Genomic DNA, 21127 nt, shown 5'->3' with positions numbered 1-21127 from the left:
TCCAGCATCCTTCTTTTGTACGGACACCTACTTTTGAAAACCAACTCCGCCCCACTCCAGTTAATGACATGCCCTGTATTTCTGATATGTAGGAAAATTCCCGAACTCTCCGAAGCGTAACGTACTGATCTTTTGTGCTCTGTTATTCTTTGCGAGAGCGATCTACCTGTCTCGCCTACATAGATGTCCTGACAATTACTACACGGTATCTTGTAAACTCCAGCTTCTTCCCTTTTGTTATTTAAGTATACGTTAACGAGCGAACTCCCGATGGATTTGGGATAATGGAAAATGAAAGGATTGTTAGGCCTGAGTTGTTTGGAGGCCTTTTGGATGTTTTCATCGTACGGAAGCTTTATTTTGTTGTTGAAATCTATTTGTCTGTTGTGAGTGGGACCTCTATAGTATATTTTATTCGCTTTGTTAATAGCCCTCTCGATAATGTGTGGTGGATATAGCAGTTGCGTTAGGTGTTGGCGGATCGTGTTAAATTCTTTATCCAGGTACTCATTTGAACATATCCTAAGTCCTCTGAGGAATAAGTTGCACCTACCATGATTTTTACGGAGATGTCGTGGTAGCTTAAGAAATGAATGTAGGAGACAGCGAAGGTGGGTTTTCTATATACTGTAAATGCATACCTGTTCTGTTTTCTTATGATCAGTACATCTAGGAACGCCAGTTTTCCGTCCTTTTCCCATTCTGTTTTAAATTTTTATGGTCGGAACTAGCGAATTTAGCCTATTAAAAATTCATTAAAGTCCCCCAGCTATTGTCCCAGAAAGTAAAGATATCATCTACGTATCTAAGCCAGATCATATTATGGGGTTTGATAGACGACAAAAGTTCTGTTTCGAAATATTCCATGTACAAGTTTGCTAGAAGGGGTGATAGGGGACTTCCCATGCTACAGCCAAATTTTTGTTTGTAAAATTACCATTGAAAGAAAACACGTTGTTAGTTACACAGAGTTTGATAAGTTTTAAAGTTTTATCTATGCCAAGAGGAAAATGGTCTTCATATGGTTGTAACTTCCTCTCTAAGAAAGACAACACATCGGTAATCGGGACTTTAGTAAATAATGACTCGACGTCTAGGGTGAGCAATTTGATGTTGTTTGAGGGGATGTTTAAACTGTTAAATTTTTGTATGAAAGCCGGGAAATAATTTCTGATGAATATATTTGAAAAGCGTCGTAACCTCAGAATTAAAGTCGGAACCGTCGTAAACTAGGGGACTGCCTGTATATATATATATATATATATATATATATATATATATATATATATATATATATATATATATATATATATATATATATATATATATATATATATATATATATATATATATGTATGTGTGTATGTATGTATGTATGTATGTATGTATGTATGTATGTATGTAGATACTTGAGAATCTGTATTTTATTGGAAGGGTATGATTTTAAGATATATTTGGCTGAAGATGAACACTGATAAAAAGGTGGTAATTTCACCGCAAGTAATTTTTTAATGAGGGTCTACTGTAGGTCTGTCATAGAAGCATTTGGTCTGCTAATACGCATGCGCAGATGGTGATGGATTTGTTTTGTCTCAGCTTATAGAAATTATTGATATAGGTTGATTCAATGTTGATTTTACCAAGGTAATAAACAATTATATTAATAAAATTATCTTAGATATGTTGATGACAGTAATACTACGGGGTACTTAAGAATTTGTATTTCATTGGCAGGGTATGATTAAGATACGTTTGGCTTAAGATGAACACTGAAAAAAATGTGGTAATTTTGTCGCAAGTAATTTTTTAATGAGTGGGTAGGTCTGCCACAGAAGCATTTGGTCTGATACTACTTTGTTCCGTGGCAATGATTGTAAGGGCTGACTGGTGTGGTGGTAGGAATTATATTTTAAATTACATTGATTTAAGACTGAATGAAAGTGATTCTAACAGTGTCAAACACATCTGTTTAATTTTCTGGATGTACTAAACTGATTATAGGGTTTGCAGTGGAAGGAGTTTAATGACATCACCAACAGAAAAGGTGGTGGTTTTCCACCCAAGCTAGTGGTGACTCCCATAAAGTTACTGAAGAAAAGGTGGACAGCACCAGTAAAAACGAAAATTTCATTTGTTTTGTCTGTGTTTGTACGTCTGTCATGGGGTTGTTGGGGTTTGATTTTGATTTATGACCTTTCTGGGGTCACATAGGGGCAGCATGCCGAATTTTGTCTTGGTCTGACAAGCGGTTCGGATTACTACAGAGGACAAACATACAAACATTCACTTTTATTATAAAGATAGATATATATGTTTATGCATGCATATGTAGATATGTATGTATATGTATGAACATATGTAGATACATATAAGAGATGATGATGATGATAATAGTTATATAAAATTAGTCCTGAAAGGGCAGTTTCTTGAAGCATCAGGGTTTTAACCTCCTCTTGATAGACATATTTCTGAGGCTAATTGGAGGAATGTCTTATTCTTTTTACAACTCAGTTGTAATGGTAATGGAAATGGTTGTGTACATATTTTATAAAAGTCATGCTCAGCCATTAGTAGCTGTTTTTGATAGTGTCCCATCATTGTCTCCTTAAGCCTAAATGCTTAAGGCCATTGCCTAAGATTTCTCAAATCAAGAGAATATAAAATTCTTAGCACTAACTTTAAAGTCTTCCATGAAGGGTCTTGCCCCTACGACCTTTTTCACATGAAAGTTCCATGTAGGATTTTACAAACCACTCTCAAGTTCCACTTCAGTGAGTGATCTGGCTCACATTCTTTAAAAAAAAAAATAAAATAAAATTGCACGTCACCATAAAGGATGTTTACAGAAGAAAGTGAAAAAACATTACAGAAGAAAGTGAAAAACTGATATTGTATCCAAGTCCAAACACGGCTCACGCAGCTACTAAAACGGAACTAGATTCAGTAGCATTCCAAGAACCAGCTTTAAGGGACACACTTCCGAGACCACCTCAGTTGTTGATGTAGATTAAATCAGCAACATCCCAGCACATCACCTAGGTTGGTTCCTAAGAGCTCACTCTACCCATTGCGAGTACACTACATTGTTCATGTTAGGTGCAGAGCTGTGTAACACTAAACAGTTTCCCAGCTTTCTCTTTCGACTGTTCAACCATTATCCCAAAGGCACTACTTTTCTTGATACGTGCCTTACCGTTATCAGTGTTAACTTCTTCCTCATCTTAACAGGAGCCAAGGTAGAAGTATGCAAAAGAGCGCCAGTCAACAGATTCATCTTCAGCAAAAGTGGGTGTAAGAGGAACAATGCAAATTATGCACCACTTAAAAACTAAAAGAACCAACCACAGCAGGGTTGAAAACACCAAGTCTCAAGGAAGAACTGAGACGGAATTAAACAGCAGTTCTGCGGATGATGAGTGATGCGAAAAACGCCAGAGAAAGTGACAAGCAGGGAACCCCAGCAATGACATCACAGAATGCTGGTGGTAAGTACCAAATGGCTGGGTAAGGAATGTAGAGGATTCTCGCGTGACATCAACATGGAACCATGATGACAGCCAGGGCCATCTGCTCAACACATAAAAGAGGCAATTGCCAAAAAGCGAGAGCCCAGTCTATCCCCAGGCTAACTTACTCAAGATAAATAAGAGGTGGAAGAGGAAGAGCTACTATTACAAATAGGAACAATTGTCACAAGGTGACAAATACGAGGTGATAGAGTGGGAAATGAGTAAGGGGGGGAAGTTTAACATGCAACTCAGGGGGGACGATACAGGGTGAGTAAATACCATCAGAAGAATTGACATGTGGCTCAGAAACTACTGAAGTAAAGGTAATATGTCTATAATCCCTAGATAACTCTACCAGTTCACATACATCAATACCACTCTCTCCAAAATGGATCATACATGAGTTGGTAAACTTGAGCACTAACTAATAAATAAATCCTTCAGAGAATGCATCGAATTCGAACTGGAAGACAGTGGAGAAAGGTGGCAAAGGGCACAGAACTTGGTCCCATGACACGCCATGGTGCCCTGTCCACAGAGGAGACCAACAGACCCAGGTCAGTCCAGAGGGCGGGCTACAGACAGATGCCACGGCTCCAACACCTTTCTCTCTCTCAAGGGGGAAAATGAAAAAGGTCAATCACTATTTGGGGGGAACACGATCTTCACCCTAATATACACTGTCAAATCTCTAACCAAAAGAAGAATATCCCTCAGTTATCTATTATGATTATCCTGAACCATATTGGGAGCAAAAGAAATTGGAGCAGGAGTGAGAGAAGAATTAACCTATGCTAGGCTACCAAGCAATGGAAGAGGAGGAGAAGCAACACCTGAAGAAAAAGGGAAAGACTGATTAGGCTTACACCTTGCCCTAATGAATTGTCTACATACTCTATCGGCCTCTCACATCTTACAATACTCAACTAAATTATTCATCTTCTCTTCTCATCAGATCACCCCTTATTTTCTTCACAAGAAGAAGAAAACCACACTCGTGCCTCAACAGCTAGGTTAACACACACATGGCCATCATGCACAACAGAAACATTCAGTTTACACAGCTCTTTCCTATACAGCCTAATGCTTTCACCTATGGTTGCTGCAGATGACATAATGCAAAAACAGAAAACAATACCGTACATGAGAAAATCAGCCAGAAATAGTAAAAATTATTACTAACACCAGTTCACACCACCTGCACAAGGACATGGCATGAAGAATTCTGACAAGAAGATAAACATTCCAACATCATCTGGAGGAAAACAGGTGATTACAGAGACACTCCTGGAGGGTCAGCCAAGCATTATTCTGTTGTATTTTTATAGAGGGATGAAGAAATTTGTTTTTATTTAGCATTTCCCAACGTTTTGTGAGAGAGAGAGAGAGAGAGAGAGAGTGTAATTGTCGTTGTGAGTGGTTCACGGCTGTCTCTCTGTCTGTCGGTCTGTCGGGAGTTTTTCGTTTTTGGGAAGTCTTGGGCAGTTGAGGTCCAACCATGAAAGTGAACGGGAGTTCGTCTGTTTTTTTGGGACCACATTAATGGTTCATGTGTATCTTTTTTTGTTGGTTCGTTGTTGGTGGAGGTCGGTTTAAGTGGGTGTGTGCTGTGATTGGCCGTGGACCTTATCCATCTCCAGCAACCGAAGATCAGGGTGAGTGTTGTTTTGTTTGTGGGTTAGAATTCCGCCACATTTTGAATGCCAATCACACCTAAAGGCATGAAGATATAAGCTAACTTTAACAGTAGGTAAGATTCATTCCAAATAACAACTTTACACTGACCAAAGAAAAAATCATTGTTAAGTGCTTTTCAGCTCTGAGCCAAAATTTCTGGTAGAGAATATATATTTTTCATGTAACTGTAATGTTGAAAAGCTGTTATGAATAACAATAAACTATCTATCATTTCATAGTCAGTTCATCATAGTTTTTTGCATGATACAGAAAGTTCATATACTGCTGACTTTATTTTTTACTAATTTTCTTATGTTGAATTATAGAAATGGAATTTTCATTCTAAAATTAATTTCAATATACTTACCTGGATACTTCATACAGCACTTAGTTCGCACGCACGAGAAAAACAACACTTACAACATTATCACCTTAATACCACTAACCCATAAAGAAAAAATTCTCAAACCACCAATTATCACCTCTGGTAACCACCGGTAAACAGCGCCACGCCCCCCTCTCCCGCTCAGCTGATCATCAGTAATCCCAACATTGAGAGTGGGGAGGTGGGTGGGATGTATGAAGTATCCAGGTAAGTATACTGAAATTAATTTTTGAATGAAAATTCCATTTCAAAATACATTTCCTGGATACTTCATACAGCACGATTCCCAAAATTTTACTGGAGGTGGGATCGATCGTACTAGAGGTTGATTAGTGACCTACCCAACTATTCTACTCATTGACTTGGTAAGAATAGAAGGAAGCTGCGTATTCACCTAGACTCAGAATTCTGCCGACTCATGGAGGTCAGAAGGTACGTCTCAGGGATAAGAGAAAGTCTGACTTTGCGTCTCAGGGATAAGAGTGTGGAGGCAACATAGCCCTACATCCACTTTACTCTTATATGAGTCTCAGGGATAAGAGTGTGGAGGCAACATAGCCCTACATCCACTTTGCTCTTATATGAGAACAGTCTAGTCATGTCAAGTTAGTCTCGCCCTGCCAGGGACTCGAGAACTTAACCCAAACATACTGCGGGGAAATTGCAATAATGAAGTTAATGTCTTAACCTAATAAATTGCTTATTAAACAATCAGAACATAAATATAATAATTTTTAAAATATATATTTAACCATATAAATATATAAAATAAATAATGAGTTAATTAATTAATGAACTGACCGCAGCAACAAAAGGTCCCAAAGAGGAACAACCATCTAAACTGCATGAAATATCTTTAAAATAAAATAGAGAAAAGACAGAATTGGATCTCCAGGATGAGGCCTAGAGATAGAACACCCTAGAGATAGAACAATTCTTAAGAAAAGCCGCACTAGTGGCTATAGATCTAATGCTGTGGGCCCTGGGAGGAGGACCCCCTACACCTTCCAGTGCTCCAGCACCAGAAATAACTTTTCTCAGGAAGAAAGAAATGGCATTTTTGGAAATGCTCTTCCTGGGTCTCTTAGGAAAAATAAATAGGACACTTGGACGCAGGACGAGGTCCTTAGTCCTATCTAGATAAATAGACAATGCCCTAACTGAACAAAGAAGTGAACCCTCAGGGAGATCACCCACAAAGTCTCTGAGGGACTTCAGGATAAAAGACCTGGGAATAGGCACTAGCCGATTCCGTCTTCGCCAGGAAGTGGGAGACATAAGAGAGAACTAAATCCTCTCCTGAGGAAGGGACCGAAGAGGAAAGGGCTTGGAGCTCATCGACCCTTTTAGCTGTGGCTAAGGCTACTAAAAAGAGGACCTTCTTTGTCGTGGTCCTTGGGTCCTTTGATGCCAAGGGTTCATATTTAGAAGACATGAGGTCTTGCAAAACCACATTAAGATCCCCAGAAGGGAAGGAGGAAGCCTTCCTGGGAGCTTGATCTCGAAGGCTTTAATGAGATCTCTGATGGCCAGGTCTGAGCTGATGGAGGGTAGTTTAAATCTAAAAACTGCTGAAAGCATAGACCTGTAAGCCTTAATGGTAGGGACAGAGAAATGACGATGCTCCCATAACCACAGAAAGAATTCCGTAACCTTAGGAATGGAAGGACGCGAAATAGAATGTCCTTGCCTCGTGCACCAACCTCTATAGACTTTCCACTTAGATTGATAAGAGGCTAAAGAAGATTTTCTTCTGCAGTGGCTAAGGACCTTAGCCACTCTAGAAGAGAACCCTGAGGCTCTCGCGAATCGCTGAAGAGTCGACACGCATGAAGACGAAGCATTCGGGGATTTCTGTGGAACCTGTGCACATGAGGTTGACGAAGAAGGTTCCGTCTGGGTGGAAGAGGAACAGGTGGTTCCAGAAGGTGTTCCATCAAATCTGGGAACCACTCCCTTTGAAGCCATAGTGGAACAATTAGAGTTAGCTGACAGTTGGTGGAAGACTTCAGCTTGTTGATCACCTGGCGGATCATCGCAAAAGGGGGAAAAGCGTAAGCCTGAAGATTGTCCCACGGGTATAACATCGCATCCACCCCCACAGCCATAGGGTCCGAGGTTGGCGCAATATAAGCATCGCAACGGTGATTTAGCGATGTTGCAAACAGGTCTATGTTCACTGGCCATCTCCTCCTTAGCTTGTTGAAAACTTCCATGTCCAGCGTCCATTCTGACCCTATGATTTGGTTGGGTCTTGAGAGAGCATCTGCAATCACGTTGCAGCGACCCATAACAAACTGAGGGCGGAGAGAGATCTGCAAGGTCTCCGTCCATCTCAAGATTCTCTGAGCTATATCGTTGAGAACGACTGAGCGGACCCCCTGACGTCTCAAATACGAGATTGCTGTCGTGTTGTCCGAGAAGACAGCCACCGTCCGGCTCTTGAGCAAATCCTGAAAAAAGTGAAGACCCCTCTCCACCGCAATCAGCTCCCTTGCATTGATGGATAGGACGGATTCCTCGCTGGACCAAATCCCTGAGGCGAATTGGTTCGTCAGATTTGCGCCCCAACCCACGTCCGAGGCGTCGGACCAAAACAGAAGCTCTGGCGGGGAGGTCACGAGAGAGATTCCTTATGCAAGACGATCCTCTTCCATCCACCAGAGAAGGTCGTCGTGACAAGCCGAGAACCAAGGGATCAGGACAGAGTCGTCGTCGAAGTCCCAGCTCCTCCTGAGAGCCAGTTGGAGTGCCCTCATGCGAAGCTGAGCTCCAGGAACTAGATGAGCCAGAGAAGACAGATGGCCCAAGAGAACCCTCCAAAATGCTGCAGATTGCTCCCTTGAGGATAGAAATTCTTCTGCTATTGAGAAGAACCTTTCTACCCTCAAGGGAGTCGGGAAAGCCCTCAAAATCGAGGACTCCAACCTGACCCCACAGGTAAGTCATAGATTGAGAGGGTGTCAGATTGGACTTCTCGAAATTTATAACAATTCCGAGAGTCTGACACAGGTCTATTACCAGGTCCCTTGCCCGCATCATTGCTTCCTTCGAAGAAGCCAGAACCAGCCAATCATCCATGTACCGGAGTATCCTTACTCCGGCCTGGTGGAGAAGAGCAGATACAGGAGCCATTATCCTCGTGAACACCTGAGGTGCCGTAGTAAGACCAAAACACAGGACTTTGAATTGCCAAGCCCTGCCTCCAGCTACGAAAGCGGAGGAACTTGCGTGGACGATGGACGAATAGGAATCTGAAGGTAGGGCGTCCTTCAGATCTATGGAGACCATCCAGTCGTCCCTCCGAATGGACTGAAGGACAGACTGGGTAGTCTCCATATGAAATTTGGTCTTTACAATAAAGGTGTTTAGGATGGAGAGATCGATAATGGGTCCCCATCCTCCGGTCGCCTTGGGCACCATGAACATGCGGCTGTAATAGCCTGGAGACGGAGACGCGGGCTCGATTGCACCCTTCTGCTGAAGAGCTCGGATCTCCTCCTCCAGCGCTATCCCTCTGATGGAAAGAGGGGAATACAAATCGAGGGTGATGGGAGTCCCAGAGAGAGGGGGAGGGGTGTGGAAAGGAATCGCATACCCCTCCCTGAGGACTTCCACCACCCACGAGTCTACACCTTTGTCCCTCCAAGATGTCCAGTGAAGGGACAGACAGCCGCCAATCTGAACCGGACAAGGGAATGACTCCTAGCGGCGAAAACCCCGTCCTCTAGGAGATCGCCCACGGGGAGATTTCGCAGGAGGGGCCTGCGGCGCTGGAGAAGCCGCACGCTTATTGACAAAATTAGATTTTCCGCCTCGATAAGAGCCCCTACCTCTACCGGAGCCAGAAGTAGAGGCGCCGACATTAACCCCAGAAGAGGCCTTCCGGAGGAACCTGGCTGAAGAAAAAGAGGGCAGTTTGACCGCCTTAGAAATAGCTAACTGGGCTGAAGTAGTGGAGTCATCTTTAACTTCACTAATGACTCTTTCTAGAGTCTCTTGCTCAAATAAATCCTGACCTGCTAAGGGGGAGGACAATAATTGGGTCTTTTGGAATTGTTGTACATGCGGAGGCAATGAGATAAGATACCTTCCCTTCTCTTGACTTGAAGGAAGGTAGCGATAGAGGCAGCAATATTGGAGGAATTAACTAGAGAAATGGAAAAAGACTGAATGAGAGCCTCAAAGATCGAGGGATCCGGAGGGACAAATCCCGATTCTTTAATGAAGTTGAGGAGAGTGGAGAGGAGCCAGAAAGAAAAAGAATTATTTTCCAGCTGGTGACGACCTAAAGATTCTAATCGGGAACATTCATCATACGAGATGCTCAAGGACCTCTTCTGCGAAACAGGGGCGAAAGCCTACCTAAAGCTACGTTAGGTTTGGGAGAACCCGCAAGATCAGGTGAATCTGGAGCTAAATATAATTTCTTCTTATGAGGAAGAGGACAAAGTGAAACCTTACCTTCCGATAGTGAGGATTGAAATCTATTTCTAACATCTTGGATAACCTCCGAAACTCTATCGTAAAGATTTACTCTATGCTCTGATTTACCCTCCTTAACCTTGGAGGAATAAATCTTCTCTAAGGCGCAACCTTTCGGAGGATTGGAAGGTTCCGGAATGGATTCTGGATGGAAAGCCCAAATAAGCTTAAAAACCTCGTCAAGTGGGGAATCAGAACCAGAATCCCAAATAGACGAAGCATCATCCTCATTAGAAACAGACTGAAAATTAGAAAAATCAAACCCAACCGACTTCTGAGGAGGAGGAGGAAAGGATGAATCCTGCGAACACCCAGGAGCCTGAGAAGAATGTGAAGAACCCAGAGAAGACAAAGGGACAGAAGTAGAAGCAGAAGGAAACTGCGAACTGCTCTCGCCAGACGAGGGATGAAGCTGCGAATGACAAGGAGCAGCTGAACTCTGCGAAAAAGAAGCGGAAGAGTGAGACTGCAAAATATCTGAAGCAGGAACACCTTGCTAAGACCCAGACAATGAACCCGACACCGAAATCGCAGAGACAATGGACTGAAGGCAAAGCCTGAACAACCCAGCACAGGGAGAGCCTGAAAGCCTGGACACAGGTGGAACCTGCGAACTCCCAGAAGCAAGAATATCTTGTGACAACCTGATGACAGGATGAACCTGCAAAACCACAGGTGCAGGAGAAACCTGCGACGACCCAACACCTTGCGGAGGAAAAACACCATCACCATGACCCTGAGAAACTGACCCATCAAGATTCGCATCTATACTGCACGGCAAACCCTGAGATGCGACATCTGAACTATGACGCACGTCAGATCGCTGAGAATAAGCAAGTTGAGCTACACGCTCAGGAATATTTAAACCTAATTGCCTAGCTTTAACAAAATCAATACAATTAATAATATCAGGGGAAAAAGAAATACCCGACTGCACCGGGCCAACTGGTTCCCCCCCATGCCGACATGACACTTCTCAGGGGTTAAGCAGAGGTGGATCATTAATTCCTTTATTAGAGGAATGGCAGACCGAGGCAGTCGGGGAATGTCTGAAAAAGAAGGGTTAGTGGTACAAACATCATCATCTTCAGTCCCTAATCTTCTATCTAAAAGATTGCCTAATTCAATAAAAGACATCTGCATCGATTCAGCAATCTGATCCGAAAAAGATGCAGAAAATTGACTGACTGATTTATTAATAAGATCAATTATATCAGATTTTGACAGGTGCTCACCGGAAGCATCTACAACATTTACATCATTGCTATTACCCGGAGAAGGTTCGGTTAACACGTTTCCAACGATGGGACCCACCAGTGGGTCACACTGTTCTCTCATTTGTTGCAATGTGACCACCGGTGGGTCCCAATAGAATAAAATTATTTTTTTACTTATAAAAAAACTTAAACTTTTAATTGCATTTATTATTTTAGTAGATCAGTATTGCTATCAAAGGGTTGAATTATACAAAAAAATAAGAAAACTAAGTTTTATTGAAATAATTGCAAAAGAAAAATTTGTCTGACATTCAGTATATAAGAAAATTAGTTTTCCATTCCATTTGCTAATGAAAAATCATATCACTAGTTATGTTTGAGATTGAAACATGATAAACATAGATATGGAGTGCCATCACATGAGTCACAATATGTGGAAACCTTTCTTGACTTGATTTTGGCCACTTTGGATCCTTCATTTGCTGCTAACATTTCGTAGCAGCCTCTGCATCGTTTCCTTGTTTTTCTTTTCTGTCCTTCTGCTTCTTTGAGACAATGTGAAGATTTTCCTGAAATATTCATACTTGATTTTCCTGGTTTGTTTTTTTCCTTCATGATACCACTAGTATAGTATAAGACAATAGATTCCTTGAATGCACGTTATGACATTTTCTTGACAGCAAAGTACTTATTGTAAAGTACCCAAGCATTCACTATAGAAGTACCAGCAATAAATTCTAATGCTACTTTTTCTGTACCATTTTCTTGACTTCTTCAGAGGTGAATATTATGATGACATTTGATCTGATAAATCAACTCCTTTCTTGCACTTATTATAGTCTAACACACTTTGAGGTTTCTTGATAGGTAAACCAGTCCTTGTGACTTTACCTGTGTTGATTAGAGTAGCATCATGTTCTGGAACTGTTGATAGAGTCACAACATATCTTTTATCTTTCCAATTGAATACTTTCACTCCATTCTTATTTTCTGAGGCTTTAATTTCACCTCTCTTTAGTTTTGCTTTTGTAACTGACTTTGGAAGATACTTTCTATTGACTCTTACTGTGCCACATAGTAAGTCTTCCGCTGAAGAAGATACTCTCCTAAGAAACTGGAGATATAGTAATTATCTGCAAACAAAGTCACTCCCATATCCATATGATTTGCAAGGAGTCTTACTACAAGAGATTCAGTCTTACTTAGAGGTGGAGTAGCTACTCCTACACCAGTATATAACTCCATGTTTAGAGTGTATCCATCAGGAGTGCAAAGTTTGAACAGTTTGCATCCATACTTATGGCTCTTTCCAGGGATGTACTGTCTGAAAATGACACGGACCTCTGAAAGGCACCATACTCTCATCAATTATAACAGATCCTGATTTATAGATTGATTGATACTGCACCAAAATCATATCTAGTAATTTTCTTATTTTCCAATCTCTTCCCACATTAGGTTCTTCATTGTTGCAAAATGTAACATTTGCAAGAGCAAGAGGAAGCGGTCTCTACTCATTGTTTTTGGAACAATTTCATTCTTATAAAGGATGCTTTTTGACCAATATAATTGGATCTCAGGGAATGGAACCAATCCCATGTAAATGATAAGTCCAATAAACTTTTCAATTTCTTCGTTATTTGTAGGAACCCACTGCCGTAATTTCGATCTTCTTGTTACAGTAACCAAGAAATTTTCTGCTCAGCATATCGATTGGTTTCTTGAACAATTAGATTTATAATATCATCAGTAATTATTTGTTTGTAAACATCAATAGGCCAAATTTGGTTATCTGTAGACAATGGATGCACAGTTACACAAAGTTCTTCTTTCCCAGTAAATCCATGTTGTCGAACTTTCTTAGTCACTTTTATCCACTCGGCATTTGGTGGACTTGTGTCTTCATTCAAAATTTCTTCCTCATTTTCTTCCTCATTTTCTTGCTCTTCTTCAGTGATTTGATTTTCAGAATCATCATGGAGAGACTCTTCACTTGATGAACTGCTTCCTGTTTCTGAATAAATATATTCATCATCAGAAGTGTCTTCTTCAGAAGACAGTTCTTCTTCAGAATTGGAGCTTTCATTTCCATCAGATTTTTTTACTTCCATAAAAGTTGGAAGCCAACATTGTAACACCTGCAAAGATGATATGCTGTGTAAAGTTTTGATACTAAGGTAAAACAATATATAAAATTACTGATTGATTTATAGAAATTTAGAAAAGATTCAAAACTATGGGTCATATTAGGTCATTCACTGCCTAAGAAAAAAAAAAAAGACAAAAAAGGAAACCCTTACCAAACCCTCAAATATATAAATTACATATAAATCAAAAAAAGAAAGAAAAGGAAACCCTAACCAAACCCTCAAATACGTAAATTATATATAAATATTTATTACATGATAGCAGGTCTCATAGATACAGAGTGGTTAGCTACAATTAAAAAAAAAATTCAAGTGGGACCCACCGGTGGGACCCACCGATGGGTCCCATCGCACTGCAGTAATAAAATTTTCATTCAGATGCGATGGGAACCAATGGTGGGTCACGGCTTTTCTTACCTCAACAAAGTCTATCTTGTGAGAGACAAGCATGAACAACCTCTCCCCTTGTTGTCTCCTTTGGTACTGACAATAGAGCAGTTTTACTACTGTCACAGTACCAGCATTCCAGCCATTATGGCTGTCGCAGGAAACGTGTTAAGGGCTCCTCGATAACCCCTTGAATAGCAGCCGTCTTAGCGTTAGATTTTCGTTTTTGCACTAGAGATTTTTGATGTTTGACATATCTGGCAAACTCATCAGATGACCATTGTTCACAATCGGCACATTTCTTACTCTCCGTACAATGCTCCCCTCTACAAGAATTACAAATAGAATGTCTATCATTAGACAGGCTACTCATCCGAGTCTTGCAATTTTTACAGCTGCGTCTGGAGTCACACTTGTCAAAGTCCTGTGATGATAATCCTTCGGAATCCATATTGGGAATAAAAAGCAGGTGACAAAACAGGAATAAGGAAATCCTAAAGTTGAAAGTGAAGCGAAGCCGAGAGAACCACTCTCGATTTAACGCGAGAAAACAACTGATGATCAGCTGAGCGGGAGAGGGGGGCGTGGCGCTGTTTACCGGTCGTTACCAGAGGTGATAATTGGTGGTTTGAGAATTTTTTCTTTATGGGTTAGTGGTATTAAGGTGATAATGTTGTAAGTGTTGTTTTTCTCACGCGTGCGAACTAAGTGCTGTATGAAGTATCCAGGGAATGTATTTTGAAATGTTTGTTACCAGCTGCCTCCAACTGGTCATTTGGGCATTTCATTTTGGTTATTTTTTTTTTTAACTTACTGTACTTCAATAAATTAAAACCAATTAGGTTTTTTAAATTGACACCAAAGTCAACTATTATAGAAAGTAAACACAAGCAGAATCATCACACAAAAATGGTACTCTGCAAGAACACAATCAACAAAGAGAGTGAATGAGTCTTTGCCAGACATGCTTCACAGCTTTACTGCCATTATTGGAATACTGATTCGTTTTATGGAATTTAGGTTGTCAAGGTAAAACACCAGGGCACTTTTGGCCATTCAGCATTTAATTAGTGGAATAATTTTCTCCTGTCTGAATAAGGAATCTATATAGTTTGGAGGTTAATGGAAATGGTTTCCCATTTCCATGCAACAGTAACTGTTGTCTCTTGGCCTGCCATTCTTTGGCCAGGGATGAGGACCCTTTGAAGAGGCAGGATATTCTATTCTTTAGAAGGAACTTAGTGTTACAGATGAGACATTATGCCCAGGCTGATCACTCCAGTTTTACCTTAACATCATGTTGAGATACTAGATGTACTCTTCTCTTACACTCTATCACAAACAAGTCAATATCTCTGCATGAGATGATAATTAATTAAGAAGGCAGACCCTGACTCCTTTCCTAAATTGTATGATGTCCAGAAGGTGAGCATATCACTGGGTTTCTTTGGAAATATTTCTTTTGAAGAAGTCTCTCAGTTTACAGGATGGTTATCAGAGCCAGTATTCCTTAAACATTACTGCCATGAGATCAAACAAATTAGACTACACTGTGTGTCAGTAGTTGGTATGGCGAGTCCCAGCCTCCTAGGTACCTCAGAAACCTCAGCAGAAAGTGAAGAGCCTCCTTGATACTGCGGTAATTCAGATATATTGCCTGTGTTAAGCAATAATCCTGCATCCTAACCCAACATAATTAAGTAAGTCACTTTAGAACCACATAGGTAACACATAGGTTTTTTCCTATCCTTCTCCACTGTTAAATTCTAATGGGTGTCATGAATAAAAGGCCTGTAATAACTTACATGGACTTCGTTTTTGTCTGAGTCACTGAGATTCCTTAATTAGGAGCTAGGAAATTTCATCACCTATCAGTTTCTTTTATATGCTCCTTTAAGGACAAATAGGGACTACACTGTCAAAAGGCAATTTTAACATAGGAAAAACCTATTTTTGGTAGCCTCTACAAGTCATAAAACCCACCCACTTTCTCTGATGAATCTTAGTCGGATGTTTCCATTCACAGCCTTTGTGAGCAGTGAAAACATGGCTTCCTCACACACTGTTGCCTCATTTGTGTTTGAAAGTGAATGGAAAGACCAAGGTAGTTACTGTAGGCAAGCGACAGAGCCTTGCTGCCCTGGGTCCTTTCATATTCTATCACTGTGTCAGGTCAGCAGGCACTATTCTGGACAAGACCAACTATGAGAGAATTATTTGATATTGGTTGGTTCTTATTAAGGAGCCACTGCAGGACCATAAGGGTACCTCCTTTGAGGACTCATACCAGCTACCAAAAATAGGTTTTTCCTACATCAAAACCTGTTTTCTTTAAAAACAGCATTATTGGAACAGTGGATATTCAAAAACTCAAACACAATTTCTCCAAATTTTCTATAACTCCAAACTTTTATATATCCAGTACATGCTGTCATTAGTAAAGTAAAATAAAAGACACATTAAAAAGTAAATTTATAATCAATAACAGATATTTACAAGAAATTAATTATCTGATGAATCAGATGGACTACTACTATTACTGGTCTTTCTTTTATGCTTTTTGGATGATTTTCTCTTGTGTCTTTGTTCTTTATGCTTTTTCTTTTTCTTTTCTTTTCTCCTTTTGTGTTTATCCTCATGTCGATGTTTCTTGTGATTCTTTTTGTCCTTTTTCACAACCCACTGATCCTCTCCCTCAGAGTTAGATTCTTGACTTGCCTTTAACTGACTAACAGAAAATGGAGTAGACCTAATCACCTGTTGTCTGTTCTTAAGATGTACAGGTACAGGTGGTCCATATTCATCTTCAGAATCAGCAGATGAATCACTGCTGTACTTCTGGCTATTATTACCAATTCCACCACTTTGTGTTTTTACTTCATTGTTTTGAGTGGAATTTTCACTGTCCTTATCACAAGGAACTGAATTTCTGTAACTATTAAGGAGGTCAAAATCTATGTTGGCAAATATGCCTTTAGCATGTACATCTGACGCAGGATTTATGTTTTTACGTGGCATAAAAACAGGTTTGGGAATGTTTTCTGATATACTTCCAGACTCATCTCTCTTTGGCTCAAATCTACTGACTCTCTTTTTCTCTTGAGCTGTAGTAGACACTGGCTCTGTATTGCTCATTCTCCCCCTCCTCATGTCAGACAAGAAATTATCTAAGGAATTTGTTATATTGAAATTATTCTGATCAACTCCACTTGTCTCTGGAGATTTCCTCTTATCTCTTGGTAAGACTAAGGCTTCATTTCCAGAGGATGAGCCTTCCATGTTAGGGCTTTTCTTTTCCTTTTCAGTTTCCTTTCCTTTGTCTTCTGTGTTCTCCTCTTCACTCTCTGAATCTGTATCTGAATCCTGGAATATTGCCTTGAAGAGGTCCATTGTTGGTGGCCCATCTATAGGAACCTGCAAAACCCAAAAAAATTTTTTACTGTGATATTCAAAAGATCCAAACAGATTAAAAAAAACTAGAAGGTTAACAGAGACAATAGTTTTTTATATAAAATACTGGTCAAAGTGTACATGTCTATTATCTACTGCTGATGAAATGATCCAGTCAATTTATGAAACATTTACTGGATGAACAGATCAGCACAGCAGTAAAGGTAAAAAGATGGCATTTCTGTTCTTAACATGCAAGGTAGGATGAATCTGCACATTCCTCTACTGATTTAATCATTTTCACTACTTCAAATGACTGACACTTGTGATAAATATACTGATAAATAATTGCATTCAGGTTATTTCATGAAAGCACACAACAATACATTAAGCCACTGCTAAGGTTCACTTTAGTTCACTTACACAAAAATAATTCTTGTGTCCACAGTATTTGTAAATTGGAGCTATGGCCTCTAAACCTTTTGCTTCACCCTTGCAGTAACCTTTAATAGGGGGCCTGAGAACTACAGCTTTACCTCAGGAGTGGTCAGATATCTATTTTTTTCAGTCTTGAATTATGAAATGATACAATACCTTTAATTTGACTGTCACCCATCCTGTTACAATAGCACATCCGAGTCTTTTCATACTTGCATATAAGTAAAATGGCATATCCAAGACTTTTCATACTTTACATGCTTAAATGAAGACAATTTTCTCCAGGATTTGTTTTCATTGGGCCATTACAAACTGCAATTTTGTGCGGATACAGTAAATTTATTCATCTATTTTGAAAATGTTACTGTAAACTCTTCTCTTGAAAAGTAATCCTAACAAATACCTAAACAACTAAAACTAGTATGGCTGTTAAAAAATAGCAATAACGAAAGATACACCCACCTTAAGTCCGTATGTTTCTGAAACTTCCTCAAGATTTGCATCCTGAAAACTTTTATCCTGAGACTCTTCTCTTTTTGGTGAATCTGATGGTGGGCCTGAGGATTTCCCCTGGCGATTCCAAGCATTTTCTGAAGGTGCCTCTAAAAATGAGAAAAGGGAGAACTTGTCTCGCTTGGTCTTCCTCACACCAACAAAAGATGAACTGGAACAATTACAATAAAGTTAATGAATAATCTGCTCAGTAGGCAAACATCAGAAAAACAAACTGAATATTAAGAAGAATTAAACCTAGTAAATATTAAAGAAACAACTTAAATCAACAACTTTATTATATAAATACTCATAAATGCACACTGCTTTGAAGAATGGCAAATCACTTACTCGGGATAAGGGTCTGGAACATTAAACCTCTTGCACAAAAGACGATCTGGGTGCCAGTCGACAACAGTCTGTGTAAGTTTGCCAAACATACTCATTCGGGCAGCTTTAATACGATCATCTGCCACATCATGACTTAGTGCATCAGTTCCTGATGTTGAGGATCCTTCCGAGGGCTACATACGATACAGCAAAAGGTACATGAATTTTCCAGATATTTGTGCTTAATACATTTATCCAAATAAATTATGATACTGTTACACTGTATTTCAAGTTTATTTCAGTAAGTTCTAACCCAGTGTCTTTATTAAAATGTATGCTAAATATATTACCTTGGGGATATCTTCATTAAGTCCATCTTTAAGCAATGGTCCTTTATCTTCGACTACAGCTGATATAAATCTGAAATGTAACAAATTTTAACATTAGCAAGGGAGAAACAACATCACAAGAATTCTTTCCTTATATATAATGTACTCATGGACACTTTTTTTTTTTTCTGGCGATAATGAGTGTCAAGGTATGCTATTGAAACTTTGGAACTTTGAGACTAGGCTAAGGTTAGACTAATGAACATTACTGTACTTTACTATTTAAAGATGCTGTTACAAATTACTCATTTATGAATCATTATCTGTACCATTATACATACACTATTATATGATGAATGCATATACAAAATACAATAGTGGTGCAGGAGAAAAAATTTTCTTCCACACATAATCATTTCTGCAAGCCTAGTATACTCCTTATTTTTCACAGACCTTGTATACACAAACATACATAAAAACAACAAATACTCTTCTGATAGTACAAGTTTTCATACATCTCCATGACATCAAATGCCTTCAAGGGTGTGGAATGAACATAGGCACTTCCTTAAGTACTGTAATGGGAAATGTAGTAGAAGAACCTACAAAAGGACAATCACCGAGCATAAAAGGTATAAAAGCAGGTACAATAGCAAATACATGGCTCCAAAGTACCATACTGCTGAGAAGTTAATTATGAGGATGAGGAAAATCAGTTATTTAAGCCCTTTCCCACTAAAAGTACATGGCCTGCCAGAACAGTGGGACTCAACCAATTTGAATCCAGTGTCTTATGAGTGACATCACAAAGAAAATTTGGCATATGTATTTCAAAAATGCCAGGTGCCCACCCTACGGATGGTAGATAGCTCCAAATTGTATCCCAAAGCTAGAGCAAAAGAAAAGGCACAGACTTTATGGGTTGTAATCATGAATGAGGTAACAGCCTCCTGTGCTGTTCTTCCCTCAACTAGTCATGTACGGTCATATCCTTGAGTTCCTTGCCTGCAGTTCCAATACAGTACACTATCAGTACTGCCACCTGCTGTGGCTCCATCTTTCCAGTACTGCTATGCCTGTAGGGTATGCGCTTGTGCATCTCAACACTGACTTCTCACATCCTATTGTCTTGGCCACTGAAGTTTTTAATAATGTTACCGAGACCCTTTTGCCCAGTTGCTGTCCTCCAATCCCTGTGAGAACCAAAATTATCCTGAAGCTGCAACTTGAGTTTTCCTCATTCCTGAGCTTACAGTCTCTAATCATCCTTCACCTAAGACCAGTTCCTTGCTCGTTCCCAACCTCCGCCGATTGAGAAAGCACCTTATTCTTTCATTGTATGTGTCTTTGAACCTGGACATTCAGGCAGTAGCAAGAGATGCATTCCTACAAGACTGGAACAAATGGAGGAGGATAAACCTTTTTCCTTCATTGTCACAGATTTCAAAGAGCTTTGAACTATCTACTAGCTTTCAATGGAACTGCTTACCTAGTAGCCCTGAATTAGCCTAAAGGTCATTGGCCCCTTATTTCTTCAACAATAGGCAAAAGAAAAGATTCCATTGCCGTCCGTTGTTCTATCCCAGACAGAAGGGGGGAAGTCGTCTACACATCTTCCTTTCCGAGCCGTGACCTTCACATGGACTTCTAAATCTAGTCTACTGTGGAGATTATTTGCCTAACATTGCTAGGTATGTAGTGCACAACTAAGGCCTTCACCTATCCAACATACCAGTCTGTATGGGAAATGTGGTTAGATTACCACCACACTGAGAACCAAGTTGAAATCTGTTAAAACAGTTTTATATTTTATTATCTTTCGAGGTCAAGCGCCTTGCTATTTCAACAATCATGGCATACAGAGCAGCATTGGTGAGAACCCTTACCTTATGGTTTGGAATTTATTCTAATATAGAAATTGTTAATTCTATTCTCCAGTCTTTTACACTGCAAAGGTCAGCTCCTGCAAGGTTTCCCATTCCGTGGTCCCTGAATAAGGTTCTTAGACTCCTGTCATCCCCTCAATTCATGGCCCCAATACAACTACAACTCATATGCTCCAAAAGGCAGTCTTCCTGACTGCTTTGGCATTAGGAGCTCAGATTAGTGTACTGGGCTCTCTTGGACAACGACAACATTTCACCACTCATACACCTCATTGTCATTTGCTGTTGTCTAGTGGCCAAGAATGAGGACCTTTTTATGGGAAAATCCCCTTTGCTGATAAAGAAACTCGGTATTTAATATAAAATATTATGCCCGATTCTAGCACTTACTGATTACCTAGATGTCACGGCAAACATCCCAGATGGTCCTATTTTTCCTACACCTTATCACAAAC

General features: G+C 39.9%; 2 protein-coding genes and 1 pseudogene across 3 annotated transcripts in view; 1 reads left to right on the top strand and 2 right to left on the bottom strand.

Annotated features, from left to right (window-relative positions):
• The window catches only part of Pat1 (Protein interacting with APP tail-1), a 362655-nt gene that overhangs the window by 107024 nt on the left and 234504 nt on the right, over window positions 1-21127 (top strand). The window lies entirely within an intron of this gene.
• On the bottom strand, window positions 11640-12872 carry LOC136856678 (piggyBac transposable element-derived protein 4-like; annotated as a pseudogene).
• The window catches only part of LOC136856677 (G patch domain-containing protein 1-like), an 84485-nt gene continuing 79624 nt past the window's right edge, over window positions 16267-21127 (bottom strand). Inside the window, exons 12-15 of the mRNA XM_067134736.1 lie at window positions 18808-18877; window positions 18479-18651; window positions 18098-18299; window positions 16267-17221 (exon numbers count right to left, since the gene is read on the bottom strand). Coding sequence (XP_066990837.1) covers window positions 16310-17221; window positions 18098-18299; window positions 18479-18651; window positions 18808-18877 — 1357 coding nt within the window. The 3' untranslated portion in view covers window positions 16267-16309. The remainder of the gene's footprint in view (window positions 17222-18097; window positions 18300-18478; window positions 18652-18807; window positions 18878-21127) is intronic.

Source organism: Macrobrachium rosenbergii, chromosome 36 (genome assembly GCF_040412425.1).
Source record: "Macrobrachium rosenbergii isolate ZJJX-2024 chromosome 36, ASM4041242v1, whole genome shotgun sequence".
Taxonomy (NCBI): domain Eukaryota; kingdom Metazoa; phylum Arthropoda; class Malacostraca; order Decapoda; family Palaemonidae; genus Macrobrachium; species Macrobrachium rosenbergii.
The sequence above is the reverse complement of the archived record's forward strand: the minus strand, read 5'-3'. Positions and strand labels throughout refer to the sequence as shown.